Source organism: Diorhabda carinulata, chromosome X (assembly GCF_026250575.1).
Source record: "Diorhabda carinulata isolate Delta chromosome X, icDioCari1.1, whole genome shotgun sequence".
Taxonomy (NCBI): Eukaryota; Metazoa; Arthropoda; class Insecta; order Coleoptera; family Chrysomelidae; genus Diorhabda; species Diorhabda carinulata.
The window spans coordinates 18,028,517-18,042,192 of NC_079472.1; the positions used below are offsets into that span (position 1 = coordinate 18,028,517).

A 13,676-nucleotide genomic window follows, 5' to 3' on the forward strand; every position below is an offset into this window, starting at 1 on the left:
GAAAATGTGGATAGAGGTTCCGTAACTATCTGCTAAGCTTAGCGTCTTCTGGTGCCCATTGAGGCGAAAGTACCCCGACAGGACCGTTATTTTTTGTATGGTGCTCTTTCCTTACATTCAATAGATTTTCTTTGGTTATACCTTCCCATAGCTGCCTATCTCAACCCCTGTATGTTCCTCCTTTTCTCTATTGAGATACCTCAAAAGGAATCAGGTCCTATGAAGTGTTAGCTTGTCTGCTATTTCATTTGCCACTACTCCAGTGTGCCGCGGAATCCATTGCAAGGTAACTTTTTTTGCGCTGTAGGAGTAATTGAAATAATTAAGTAAAGAGGAAAAACAAGAAGTTTATTTTTCTCGTCTGCTATACTGTACAATTTTAAATAAATTTCTGGTACAAAATAGTATACAATCTCTTTACGCGAAATAAAAAAAATACATCGAAAAGAACAAGTAAATAAATAAAATACCATTAAATTCCTGTTGTCTTTCTATCTCTCTCTATACCATTTGCCCCTCGGTTTTCTCAACATCCTCGGGGATTTCGGCGAACCGGGTATTCGCCTTGGTCTTTTAGTCGTCCTTTTAGGCTTCGCGACGTAGTGTTTCACTAATTTTTTACTATCTAACTTTTGAACGCACACATAAGGTTGAGGTAAATCACTATTCACTAATTTATTCGAAAGCACTTTTACCCTGTTTTTACCGGCATCACAATTTTGATCACTAAAGTCCGATTTCAGTTCTATTTCCTTACATAGTTTATCAGATATTTTCGCTTTTTTAACCGGAGTTTCTACTACTTCCTTTTCTTCCTCCTCTTCATCTTCTTCTTCGGAATTATTTATACTAGCCGACCCTATGGTACTAGCGGTGTCGTTTTCTCCCTTTTCTTTATTTGGTTCTTTCTTTGTTGTCCTTTTACTCTTATTTGGCCAACCTAAAAACAAAAATTTTCACAAAAACATTCGACACAATTCAATTAATCATAAGAAATGTTACGTTACCAAAAGACTAACCTGTTCTGTTTGATTTCCTTTTCTTCATTCCGGGTTTCCTTCCTGGCGTACCATTGAAAAATCTTCTACAACTTTTCTCAGTCTCTCTGGAATTGTTCTCCTCGTACAATCCTAAAATATCCTGAAGGGTAGTTCTGCTATTATTAAAATCTACTGCGTCATCGCTAATCTCTAATTCGCAATCAATTATATCGTCATTAAGGGCTTTATCGAATTCTTCTTCTATCTGTTTGGCCATTGCGAAATAATCGATTTTAGGCTTCACTTTCCTGACGGTTGTTTTTTTAACGGAACCGATGGGTTGTTTAGGTGTTTGGAGACGATGATGATGATACTGAACTGGAGTCGGCGGTTTCGGTGGAGGTTCTTCTACTTCTACAGGTGGCGGTTGTGGCGGAGGTTCTTCTTGAATAGTAGGTAAATTCTGCACGGTTTCTTCGGGAGGTGGTTTATTCTTGGATCGTCTTTTTCTCTGTTGTACTAAGTCACTTAAAATTGCTAGAGTCGAAGCGTGTTGTCTCGGAGATTTTCTAGGATTTTTACCTGAAATTAACCGAAAAGGTTATTTACTTACAAAGAATCAAGAAGATTAAATCACACTTACCAGAGGATGCGGGTATTCCTCGGTTTGATTTCCTCACTTTACTGGTAACTCCTTTTGTTTTATCGTCTGTACTACATATAGAACTGCTCGTTGAAGCACTCAGTTTACTATCGTCGTCTGGATCGTACAATGACGACGATGATGATGTAATACTTGGTTCGGGTGAAGAATTTCTAGAATTTGATGCTGATTTTGTTTGGTTGTGAGTCGCGATGATGCTTTTGAGTAATTCATCATAATGTTGGTAACAAACTTTTGGATCTAGAGGTGGTATAGAGCGCATTTGGTATGGCAGCAGAAAGGCTTCCCATAAATCTTAAAAACAACAAAAATTAAATGGAATAATTGAAAAATGGGTTCAAGAAGCAAAAAAAATGTGTACTTACAGTTACTAAACACAGCGTAACTCTGTTCAGCATTATCCAGTCTTTTAAAAGCGTTGTACCATCCAGTATTAGATGGTACTTTTTCGAAGGCGAATTTATAATTGTCCATCTTAATTTTGGAATCATTCTCCGAGTATTTCACCTTCTTTTCCACGGGTTCTTCCGGTTTTACAATTTCTCTATTGTTTGGTACTTCGGGTGTCTTTACTACCAATGGTAAATACGATCCTTGGTACCTTAACCTGCAATAACTTTGTTATGTTAGATATAGCAGTTATACTTTATAAATAGTAAGAAAAATATGAAATCTGAATAATTTTTTAACTAGGTATGACAACAAGGCTTTTTCTAACATATAGGCAAATTTCAAATGTGTCAACGTTTCGAAGTTGGACAATGGCTTAGGAACATTGGGACCAGATCATCAGAAAACATTCAGGAAACCACAAAAGTTTTTTAAGCAACTCGAGCTTTTAATAATTTTACCTACCTTGAAATTGTGGTAACTTATTTATGACAATAATTTAGTACAGGTACAGATTCTTTTATGAAATAGTTAATAAACAAAAAAATTTAGTACAAGATCAAATAAGAAAGAAAAAGTATTTTGGGACACTAGAAGATTTAAAATGTAAGAAAGTTGTACAAATGATATAGTTTCATATGTATCAAGAATATAAGAGTCTCAACAATATAAGAGTATTGTCATGAACTCATCCCCGCCCTGGAGCCGGTCCTGCTCGGATATAGAAGAATTCGTTTGATCTTTGAATCGAATATACTTCCAGGGGTTCGTGGGGGACTTTTTACAATCAGATCTGATCTTGACATTGCTGGATGAGTTGTGAGAGATACAGATCAAGCAGCAGGAAAACCATGGAACCCAGATATGGTTTGAAAGTAAAAAAGTTTGAGAAAAAGTGTATTGGAAACATTTAGTGTAACTAGAATATTCTGAAGTGGAAATCTACAATATATCAACTAGGTACTGAATAAAGTCTTTTCTTCAACATTTAGGCAATTCAGAAGTCATTTGTCAGTGTTCCAAAGTTGATTATAATTTTTTTTGGGGTGTAAACTGAATGATTCTTTTTCAAACTTACTTTAAAGTACCAAAAAAACCTGAAAATCACTAAGTACTGTATCATATATGGTACTTATCATATATATAATTTCGAATCATTTAAAACAGCAATTCTCAAAGTGTTTCCAAATATACTTCCAGGGTTTCACGGGGGATTCGACAGGGGTGTACAAAAATTTCTATCGATAAATATGATCTTTACTTTGTTTGATGAGTTATAGAGGTAGAAACAAATTATATTTTGAAATTGATCTATAAGTAAGAATATTCTGATCTATAAAGTGTAATGGAAACATTTCGATATTAGAAGTATTCAGATTCTTTTAAATATTCAAATAATAGAATTCAGTTATACTAACCTGGATCCCGGCGTTTCGAACTTATAATACTTCTGATTGTCCATAATGAATGCTTCGGCGTGAGTCCTTCTTTTCTTCTTTTTACCCATACTATCCATCGAGCCTTCGTCTTCGTTTTTCACTTTCGAAGTGGAATTGGAATTTTCTTCAGTATCGACGTTACTGCAACTATCAACACTACTAGTTATCGTCTTAACCTCATCTTCTTCTTCCTGTGCCTCTTCTTCTTCTTCACTGGTATCATCTTTTTTGGGAAATAAAAAATTGGTGGCTTCATTGTTGAGTTGGATCAACTCGGAGTTACGCAACTTTTTAAATTTCACTATAAGACCTGTTTTTAATAAAAAATATATATATATATATATATATTTTGGTCAAATAGAGATTATTATTATAGAAAAATATACCTTTATCTTTATCTTCTTCTCTCTTAGGTGATTGTGATTGCTGCCTTTTCGTATTTTCTGGATTCTTGATAAAAAATGATCGAGGTTTTGATGTTAGTACTTCAACTTTGTAAAAAGTTTTGAAATTTGACCGTTCCTCGGCTGAAAGTCTCTTTTTATTTATACAAGCTCGTTTCGGTCGACCAGAATTCCAAACTTCTTCTTGATGATTGTCCGGTATTGGTAGCATTAATTTCTAAATGAAACAAATCGTATTACGCAAACTAAAAACATTTCGATAAAACGACAAAACTTACCGTTAAAGATCTCGTTGTCGATCTCAATTCTCTAGCATCTTTTTCTTTATTTTCCAATTCCGATGAGGGTTCTTCGGAAACTGTCGATTCGGGATTTTCCTCTAAACTGTCATCTTCTAACGGCGGAGTCATATAATTGATGTTTCTTCTCGATCTTAAATGATGTCCGGTAATGTCGCTACCGGTAGGGGAAAGAGGGGACGGGTTAACTCTATCTAACATCACCGACGCTGTTCTACTTTTCCGCATGTTGCGTTTTCTGTGGATTGGAGAAAATTCGTCTAGAGATGTATCGTGAACACCTAAGCGTATTAAAAATGAATATTAGCCTATTTAAACAAGATTTTTGGTACTTTAATATCAACAATTGGTACAAAAAGAACCAGGACTGGAATAAATTTAATAAAAAAACAAATTTGTATATTTTATAACAAATAATAAAAACTATTATTACAAAAAATTAGTGCGGAAACTTCATTTCCAATAATCTCTGAAATAGTGTTAAACTTGACAACATAGCAAAAATTTTTAAATAATTAGTGTCATTAATTATTACTTTGATAAGTTATTATAATTAAAGAAATCAATCAAAATAATAATTATGGTGGGTAATTACGAGCTATGATCGAAAAATATGGTGAATTATTAAAAACAAAATAAAAAAATTATATTTTTTTCAAAATACTGATTACTTATTCGAACATGGTATCTATTACTGGAAACAATTTTGAGACGATCTCATCTTCTCAATGTTAGGAAAGGTATCAATATATTTCCTTATCCATTTTCGCGAAGAACCAGAAGTCGCATAGTGCTAAATAAGGTGAGTAAGGCGGATGTGGACACATGTAGACTTTTAGATGCACCTTATGATTGACGGTCCTTTTTTGAGGAAGGGGGTAGATGAATCCCTGGTTTTGCATTGAGAACTCTTAATTTTTTTTCAGGATAATTGATTCGTAGCATTGTCAACGCTAGGAATGTTGTCAATATGTTTATATAAGAACCAGAAGTCGCATGGTACTAAATATGGTGAGCAAGGCGGATGTGGAGACATGTAGACTTTTAGAGGCATGGGGGATGTTCAGGGTAATAGACCCAAACTATTGTGGCCTTGTTAAAGCCAGGAATGTTGTCAATATGTATCTCTTTTTATTTTCGGGAAGAACCAGAAGTCGCATGGGAAGTATGAAGGGCGGATGTGGACACATGTACACTTTTAGAAGCACCCTTTGATTGACGGTTCTTTTGGAAAGAGGGTTAGAAGAATAACTGGAGAATTGAGAATTCTGAATTTTCAATCAATTTAGTAGACCCAAATTTTATACAATGAAATATGAAGTGTTCGGAATTACAACAATCATCGTAGACACATGGTAAAGTTTTGGTGTAGTGCTTTAAATAAATAGTGTGTTCAGTATAAATATCACCAACGGTTTAAGCTTAATAATACAGAAAAATTTTCTATTTCCACACTTTGTGTAGGTGTAACTTACCACGTGTAAGTAACCATTAAATATACATTTTTTCATGTGAAACGCCATCGAAAATACCAAGAGCAAGGAGAATTTCACATTTTATAATTTTAGCTCGCTCTCAGTGTATTTTATTGTACTTTGTATTAAAACAGTGACTCCCCAAATGGTCCACGGGAAGCTCTACAATAGGAGTGTACTTGAATTTCCATAGTTAGAACTGATATTTTGTCGAGTTGGTGGTATGGTTCATAGTTACAAGGCTGATGTCCTTCGAGAAGCCAATCAGGAGCTTAGGATTGAACCCTTTGATGTCATTAACCAAGTTGTGAGGTTTTCCCATGTGTTTAAGCCGTGTTGGTATGAGTACCAGGCATTCACAGTTGAGTGGTCTGCGGTTTCATCTTCCTCCATGCACCAACGACACTCTGGATCATTTGTGATAACCTTGGTATGGAGATAGCAGCGTCCGGTCACTAGTTTAGTTGTTTGGTGCAAGAAGCACAAGGTTCATCTATATGTGCCTTTACTTGTCCCTATCCATCTCTGCCATGCTTGCCTAGCGAGTAGACTGTTGTGAGACGCTTTTAGACACACCAAGGATGGGTTCTGGGCATATCGGTGAGTTCGCCGATCTCGTCGTTGCCTTTGTTGCCTGAGTGACCGGGCACCTTTGTAATATGGTGGAAATGTATCGACTAAAACTAGTATTTTGAAAGTGGTTAACGTGGAAAAAAAGTTTGGGAACTTTTCCATTAAATGGTGTCAAGTTAGTCTATGATGTTTGGTGCAATTCAAATATTTTTTAAATCCCAAAGTCCTCGATATCATGACAATTGGGCAAAACACACGAAAACCACTCACCTATGGCATCTATACCATTCAAGTTCAAAAACGGTATCGTATTCGTCTGCAAGTATCCATTGAGGGATCCATTTAATGCTATATAATTGGCATCTTCACCTATTAGTTTTTGATGTTTCTTAGATTGAATGTGATCTTCTACACTATTGTATGGGATATTACACACTGCGCAATAACCGGACTGCAAAGCAGATATTCTGGGCCTTCTAGTCCTAAAAACAGACAAATTAAACAAAAATTGAAATGGCATACTAAATGAAAAGATATAAATTTCTTTTGATATGTTTACGTTTCTAAATCGTCTCGATTTTTAATTAGTTTTTTTAAAGACAGGTAAGAATTCGACAAAATAGTGAAAATAGAGTTAATAGTGAAAATTTGCGTATTTATATTTATATTAATCAATAGATCATCTTCATCATGAATATCAAAATAAAAATTTGTTTTAACATTAACAAATTAATTTTTTGAGTCTTTTTTTATTATTGATAGCTTTCTTGTTCCTATGTAGGTGAACCATTTCTAAAAATTCTCTTTTTCGTGAATTTGATTCCGTTTCAAGAATTTTTGAATCTTAATAATTGAATGTACGTTTTTTGATATTTCGTGGTTCGTTAATTAATTTTTTTATCGTTTTGATGATCTTCAAGTCTATTTTCTAAATACTGAGATGTCTGTCCTATGTAGACACTATAACAATCACTACAAGGTATTTTGTATATATTACTTCTTTTGACGGCCACTTTAAGGAGAAGTAGATGATTTTGCATTCAAAATTCTGAATTTTTGTTCTGGGTAACCGAACCAATCTATTATGGACTTTATAATGCCTTGAATAGTGTCTATATCTTTCCCTGTTTAATTTCGGGAAGAACCAGAAGTCGCATGGTGCTAGATATGGTGAATAAAGCGGATGTAGACACACGCAGCTTTTGATTGACGGTTATTTTAAGGGGAGGTAGATGAATCACTGGTTTTGCATTGAGAATTCTGAATTTTTGTTCACGCTAATAAACCTAAATTTATATATAAAGTTATTTTTCGATTACAACCAAAAAAATAGCTCAGTTTTAATGTAAAATAGTTCTTCCTCGAAATTACTATTTACAAGGTTTTGCGCTCCGAAACTCAACGAACCATAGCCAAGGCGACCCCATGTTTCGCACCGCTAGAGACATGGAAATAAAAGAGATGGTACCATGTCGAAGAGGGAGTCGTCCTCATCGAAGCAAGAAGCCAACCAACGAATACCGTTTTAGGTCCCAACCGGAATTCGCCCAGGTCCAGCGGATTGATAAAAGGGAAATATCAGTAGCAGTCTTAGTATTTGGAAGAGAAGATCCAGCAGCCCGTCCGAATAGCAGTTTAATGGAAGACAAAACCAAAAATGTCCGTAAAAGGGTTTCTGCAACAACCGCCGAAGACCGCACCGGACCGTTCAGGTTAGGATCCTAGGTTAGTTTGTGGGATCGCTGTTCTCAACCGCCGAGCTTTAGGTTTTGTGAGTTAAGAAAGCTGCAACTGAGGGTGTTGAGTGTTCATATCTCAGTGGTGGTCGTTTTAGTGCCTTCAGTCAACCGAGTAGGAAAACAATTTGGGAAGTTGATAAACGCAGCCCTTACCGTAGTATAAGCAAAAAATCATATTAATCTCTATTTCATATGAAGGTACTTACCTAGTTTTACGAGTCATGATATGCTCTTCTAGCAAATAATCTTCATTTTTCTGAATTTTCTTTTTGCCACTTTTATTTTTTTTATTTCCAATGTTAGTTTGTAAATATTTGAAATCTGTTATTACGTCTTCAAAATATGATCTAGTTGTTCTCTCCAACATGGCATTACAAAAACAAACTAGTCCTGAAATAGAAAAAAAAAATTCCAACATTTCCAAAATTTTAAATAAACTTAATTTATTACAAACATTTTAATGATTTTTTCCCTGCAAAGATGCGGAATTTTAATTTTTCTCTATAAAGAATATTTTATTTATCTTATTATAAATTATAAACTTTTCACACATTAAAATATTTCTATAATAGTTTTGTCGTTGGCGGGTCACATCGATTCAGATCATTATTGATTCCGAATCAGTTATGGCAGTTATCAGTTCGATTGCTCATACGCAATACTAAAAAATGTTGTAACAAATGTGTAAACAAAAATTGAACAGTCTCAAGTTTAAAAGAAAAGGTAAAAGCTTTGATCAGTTAAGGGATCGCATGCGCACTTTGTTCGCGGGTCAATGACTTTACCCCTCCCTCAAACCCAACCGCACAAACAACAATTTTGAAAATGTGCAAGCCATTGGTCCCTAAACTGATTCGTAATTTTACCCGCGAGCTTTTTCTGTGGTCCTCGAATTGTACGTGGTAAAATAAAAAACCGAACCAGGTTGTAAGCCACCATTTGTACATATTACAACGATCCTGAATTGGTTCGAAATCGATTCTAAGCTTTCTAATAATAGCTTTGTTCGCGGTAGAGATCCTAAACATGTGCGTTCGCAGTGCGAATAAAGCACGTTCGGGATTTGAAATTCTGTATTCTTGGAGCACACTAATTCCGAACGTTCTCTGAATCATAGAGAAAATAGTAAAAATAGAAAAAGCGATGTAGGGGAGCTTGTTCAAGTGGAGAGAGAAAGAATAACGTCGATGTTTAAAGTTGTGGAAATGGCAAAAGAGAAAAATAACACGTCTTGAATTTATTCGCGAGTAATGAGAGACAGAGAATTTTAAACCGATGCCCTTTTTCTCTCTTCAAATGGTACAATTTCACTTGTATGCAACTCTTTCTATTTTTAATGTTTTCTCTATGGTCCAGTGGATTCTCGGACGAAGTAACCTCTAAACTTTGTTTTTCTAATCGAAAATCGTGGTAATTGACTTTGTTCTTACAAATATCAAGAATGAACTTTAATTATTCAATAAGGTGAATATTATATACATTTTATTCTCCTAGTTTGAATGTCAAACTAAACGATCATAAATCGTTCGTGGAGGAATGCATGCTCAGAACATATTCTGAACAAAACATGCGCATTTGAAACGTCTAGAAGATATCCAGATTTATTCGGAATGTGATCCAATTAATTACCACGAACAAAGCTAATTTGTCTTGAACTGAGTGCGATGCTGCCAGATTTAAATAAAATAAATCTTTTAAATTTGACTCAGGTTTCCTGAGACAGGATAGTGATATGATAACAGCTGTGAAAAATAAATAAAGAATTCGAGAAAAAATATTTTGTTATATTTAGACATCCGAAGTATTTACTTATTAGTCTTATTACAAATACGACATGCACACGAATTCGTTTAACAAGATAATTTAATAAACAGAAAGTTTGTAAAATAATAGAGCACGCCTGATATAGTTTTCAATAAATCAATCACAAGAAATTCTACACCGAATTTATCAAAAATGAAAAATTCCTTGTCAGTGAAAACACCAAGCGAAAATATTTTTTTTTTTTTCGCTGTACGCATTCACCCGCTTATACCCAGACATCATCGATAAAATGAAAGCATGTTATATTTACATCTCAGTAAGCTAAACGATTCGTCATTGTTTCCGCGGCGTTTTAAATTTTTGTCAATAAAGGCCGGCTTCAACGTGTACCATATGACCCTGGCAAAGCCCGGCTTGCCATTAAACAGCAACAACGTTCCATGGATGGAAATCGTGACATAAATTCAAGGTTGCCACTGTTCAAAAAATATCTTTGACGAATGTTACGTTTTGATATTAACGTGTTAACTGATGATAACCTTATTCATTTTCAATAATATAGATTCTATACAAAGCGATGTTTCTTTATTTTATATATTTGTCTTATTTCCAAAAAGTGTTGTATGCTTGTATGGAGGAGGAGAGGTATTCTTTCAACTCTCTTTTTCAGATATATCTACTTAATTCAACTTAAACTCGACATTTATCCAAAAAAATGTCATTCTTTTCTCAAAATAAAGTATACCTACTGATGTTTTGTTTATTCTCTATACACCTCTATGAGTCAGAGAAATAGGTTATGAAATTATTCGAGATGAAAATACATATTTATTAAATTTGTATGTAAATAAATAACAAAATAGTGTGTATTATTTTAATAAAAATAATTTACTGGTTTCGATGATAGTTATACATAAAAAAGCCTTGAGTGCAATAATAAACTTTAGTAATTGTTTCCACAACGTGTCCTACTAAATTATGCCTATGTGGTACTTGGAGGGTCCGAGCAACAGGGATTGCTTGACAACTGTCGTCATTCAAGTAAACCATCTGTTTTAAATGTGACAACACTGTTACGTTTAAATATCAATTTAGAGTATGGTATAGAGGTGGACAAAACAACTTTGTTTTCAACTAAAAAAAAACTTACATAAAACTTAAAATGTGTCTTGAACTTACTTCTTATCCCTTTTTATATGTTGTTCGTAATAATTTGTCTTGACTTTAGATCTCTAATATAATATTTTGATAAAGATCGAAGTAGGTCAAAATATCAATTTTTACATGCTATTTTAAACTGATTGTCTTAGAAAAGAGAGCAAGTAGTAAGTTAAAACTCTTGACAACGTTTGAATAAAAGAGGGAACATGTATTGGGACGTAGGACAGATTCTTATTTATGCAAAACACATTTAAAACCAATAAATTCTTGGTTATTTAAAAATATAACTACCATTTCCACTGCTGATCCTTTGTCCTATACTAGACAAATTAATAAATGAGTCATTGTAAATTATTTGAAATTTTAAGTATATTTTCTGTGATACTACAAGCCTGAATGAAATTAAATGAGAAATGCGAATAAATATTTCAGAATTAAATATTATTTTGTAACCGTTACTTTCTAGTAGTTGACGTCCAGCTTTACAAATTAGGTTTTGTTATATTTGATGTGACGCTGACATGCGAGGGGTGAAGAGGAATTATTCGGCCGTTTACCTACCTACGATTGCAACTATGCTCTTACTTGCACTTAGTTGGATCGAAACCACATAATTTTGTTGTAACAAAGTAAATATTTGAATGTAACACTTGTTTTGAATTATTCTGAAACAGTATTCAATTCTACTTTAGGAATTATGGGTTGCGCAATTCGACTCGATACGTGAAAGTGTACCACCACACAGGTACCATGTCAAGACTTTATAAAACATTCTTTTTAAAATATATCTTTAAACACTATGTGAATTACAATATACATCACCGACACATACCTACGTAGTATCAATAAAGTATATAAATATGAGTAACATAACAAATATTTGTGATATATCTACACTTTTTTAAGTATATACCTTTACCTATCTGACTTTTGATTGTACCAAAAAAAATTCTGAATTACATTCGATTTAGATAAGTACAGATGCAAAATGAATTAAAGATAAAAAAGTAGTTTATGTACACCAAAAACAGCAAGGTTTATAAATACTAAAATCTAAACAAACTATACGTTATGGTCACATAATATTATGCAAATGACGATAAAGCTTATTTTATCTAATATAAGGAGCTAAAAACAGTTTTATAACAATAAAATTACGTGGAAAGTAGAAATAGAATGGTTAAACCTATTTACATAACAAAGTAGACAACTGCCAACTAAAATGTTATTTTTTTAGTAGAAAAACTACTTTAAATATAATTTAATAATGACGTATAGATACTTTAAAAAGTTTAGTAACGAAAAATAATCCAAATTTATGTAAAATTGCCGCCCAATACTTAAAAAATGCTACTAACCTGATTTTTATACATTCAGTCTTCAAACAGTAAACCACCTAAAAAACCGTTCTTACACAAAAAATACACACTTAATACTAAATTCTCACGGTAGTTTATGTATTGAAGAATTCGTGGTGGACCGTAGCACGTTTATATTGAACGCCGAGCTAGAGAATCGTCAACCATAGCGAGCTACCGTCTGCAGTCTGTACGGCCATCACAGTGTTCGTTCGTTGTGCGCTGTATTCTCTACGCCCTATCAAACCGTCCGCTGTAACTTGCATAAATTTTTATAGACTCAACTTTTCTTTACACTTCTAAATAACCAAATATAATTGTATTACATTTTTTCAGCTCACACTTTTCAAAAAACACTATTTACTACAAATTCAAAACACTTGCCAGTCCGCCACTTAGAAGATGTAGCAATTAACCAATAAGAAAGCGCGACATAAGCGCTGTCAATATAGAAAATTAGAAGCTTAGTTATGTAAGCGGGATATTTGAATCTTGAACTATTCCATTAGTGCTTTTATTTATATATTTTTAAATATTTACTGCTTTAAATGGTATTTATGTTATGATTATATCATAATTTCTACGTCATGGTAATTTTTCCATAAAAAATATATTGCATATAAAATATGTATAAAGTGTGCCTCCAAAGTCTTGATTATATAGTTTTTGATAAAACAGTATATTTGAAGGTATAATTTTGTGTCAAGCGTTACCAAAATATGGATATAATGAAGTAAAAAGGACACTGAAAAGGCGAGAGAGAATAAAGATCAGATGTTAAATAGTGCTATAGTACGAAGACCAGCTGGTAACAAACTTAAGGAAAACAAAATAGAAGATGTTACGACTGTGTTGTGGCAAGCACGATAAAAAAGATGTGACCAGGAAATAATGGGAGACGAGCTGTATGAGTGGGGTATGGCGTCCCAAATATGCGTATGGTTAGGAATGACAATGAGGAACGGCTCTGGGAAAGGGTCTCTAAGCACATTTCTGGGAGACCCACTAGCGACAACACTATTCAATTTCTCACTAGAAGGTGCCGCAAGAAGTATCCAATCGAATCCTGGAGGAACTATTTGCAATAGGCTCACACAGCACATCGTCTATGCGGATGATGTTGACGGCACGAACTACTTCAGCTGAATCAAGAGGACTCAAAATCAAGGAGTATTTTTTATTTGTAATAAGCAGTTTAAATTCAGAATTACTTACTCCATTTGTATAAAAATATTTTTTTTATTTCAGCTACCCCGAAATGAGCTATAATTGACCAAAAATTGTTGTTTCACTAGACTTTACCTTTTGATTTTGTTTAGGCGTTAAATTATTAGAATTTTTCACCATATTTTCGATTTGTTTTATAATCACTTCCCATATTTTTAATTTTTGAAACAATTTCTTCAAACAGTGAGATAATTGAAAGTTTT

General features: G+C 33.7%; 1 protein-coding gene across 5 annotated transcripts; it reads right to left on the reverse strand.

Moving 5' to 3' along the window:
* Nucleotides 1-327: 327 nt before the first annotated feature.
* On the reverse strand, nucleotides 328-12,681 carry LOC130900705 (uncharacterized). 5 transcript variants are annotated; one of them, XM_057811500.1, is made up of 11 exons: nucleotides 12,336-12,681; nucleotides 12,247-12,284; nucleotides 8,170-8,353; nucleotides 6,495-6,706; nucleotides 4,156-4,457; nucleotides 3,860-4,094; nucleotides 3,453-3,783; nucleotides 2,010-2,251; nucleotides 1,624-1,938; nucleotides 1,020-1,562; nucleotides 328-940 (listed from the first exon to the last, which is right to left on the reverse strand). In XM_057811500.1, exons 3-11 carry the CDS (start codon nucleotides 8,328-8,330, stop codon nucleotides 492-494), a joined length of 2,790 nt encoding a protein of 929 aa, XP_057667483.1. In that variant the 5' UTR covers nucleotides 8,331-8,353; nucleotides 12,247-12,284; nucleotides 12,336-12,681; the 3' UTR covers nucleotides 328-491. The 5 variants fall into 5 exon arrangements, with proteins under 5 accessions (XP_057667483.1, XP_057667480.1, XP_057667482.1 ...); XM_057811497.1 differs by having other exon boundaries at nucleotides 2,010-2,260; nucleotides 12,336-12,658; XM_057811499.1 differs by having other exon boundaries at nucleotides 12,247-12,681.
* Nucleotides 12,682-13,676: the final 995 nt, after the last annotated feature.

Excerpts from the sequence above, each read along its gene's own strand:
- LOC130900705 (XM_057811498.1), bottom strand. The coding sequence starts at position 8,330 with ATGTTGGAGAGAACAACTAGATCATATTTTGAAGACGTAATAACAGAT. Across the intron at positions 4,095-4,155 it reads CGACAACGAGATCTTTAACG|AAATTAATGCTACCAATACC; the intron begins GTAAGTTTTGTC and ends TGTTTCATTTAG. Across the intron at positions 1,563-1,623 it reads AGGAATACCCGCATCCTCTG|GTAAAAATCCTAGAAAATCT; the intron begins GTAAGTGTGATT and ends GGTTAATTTCAG.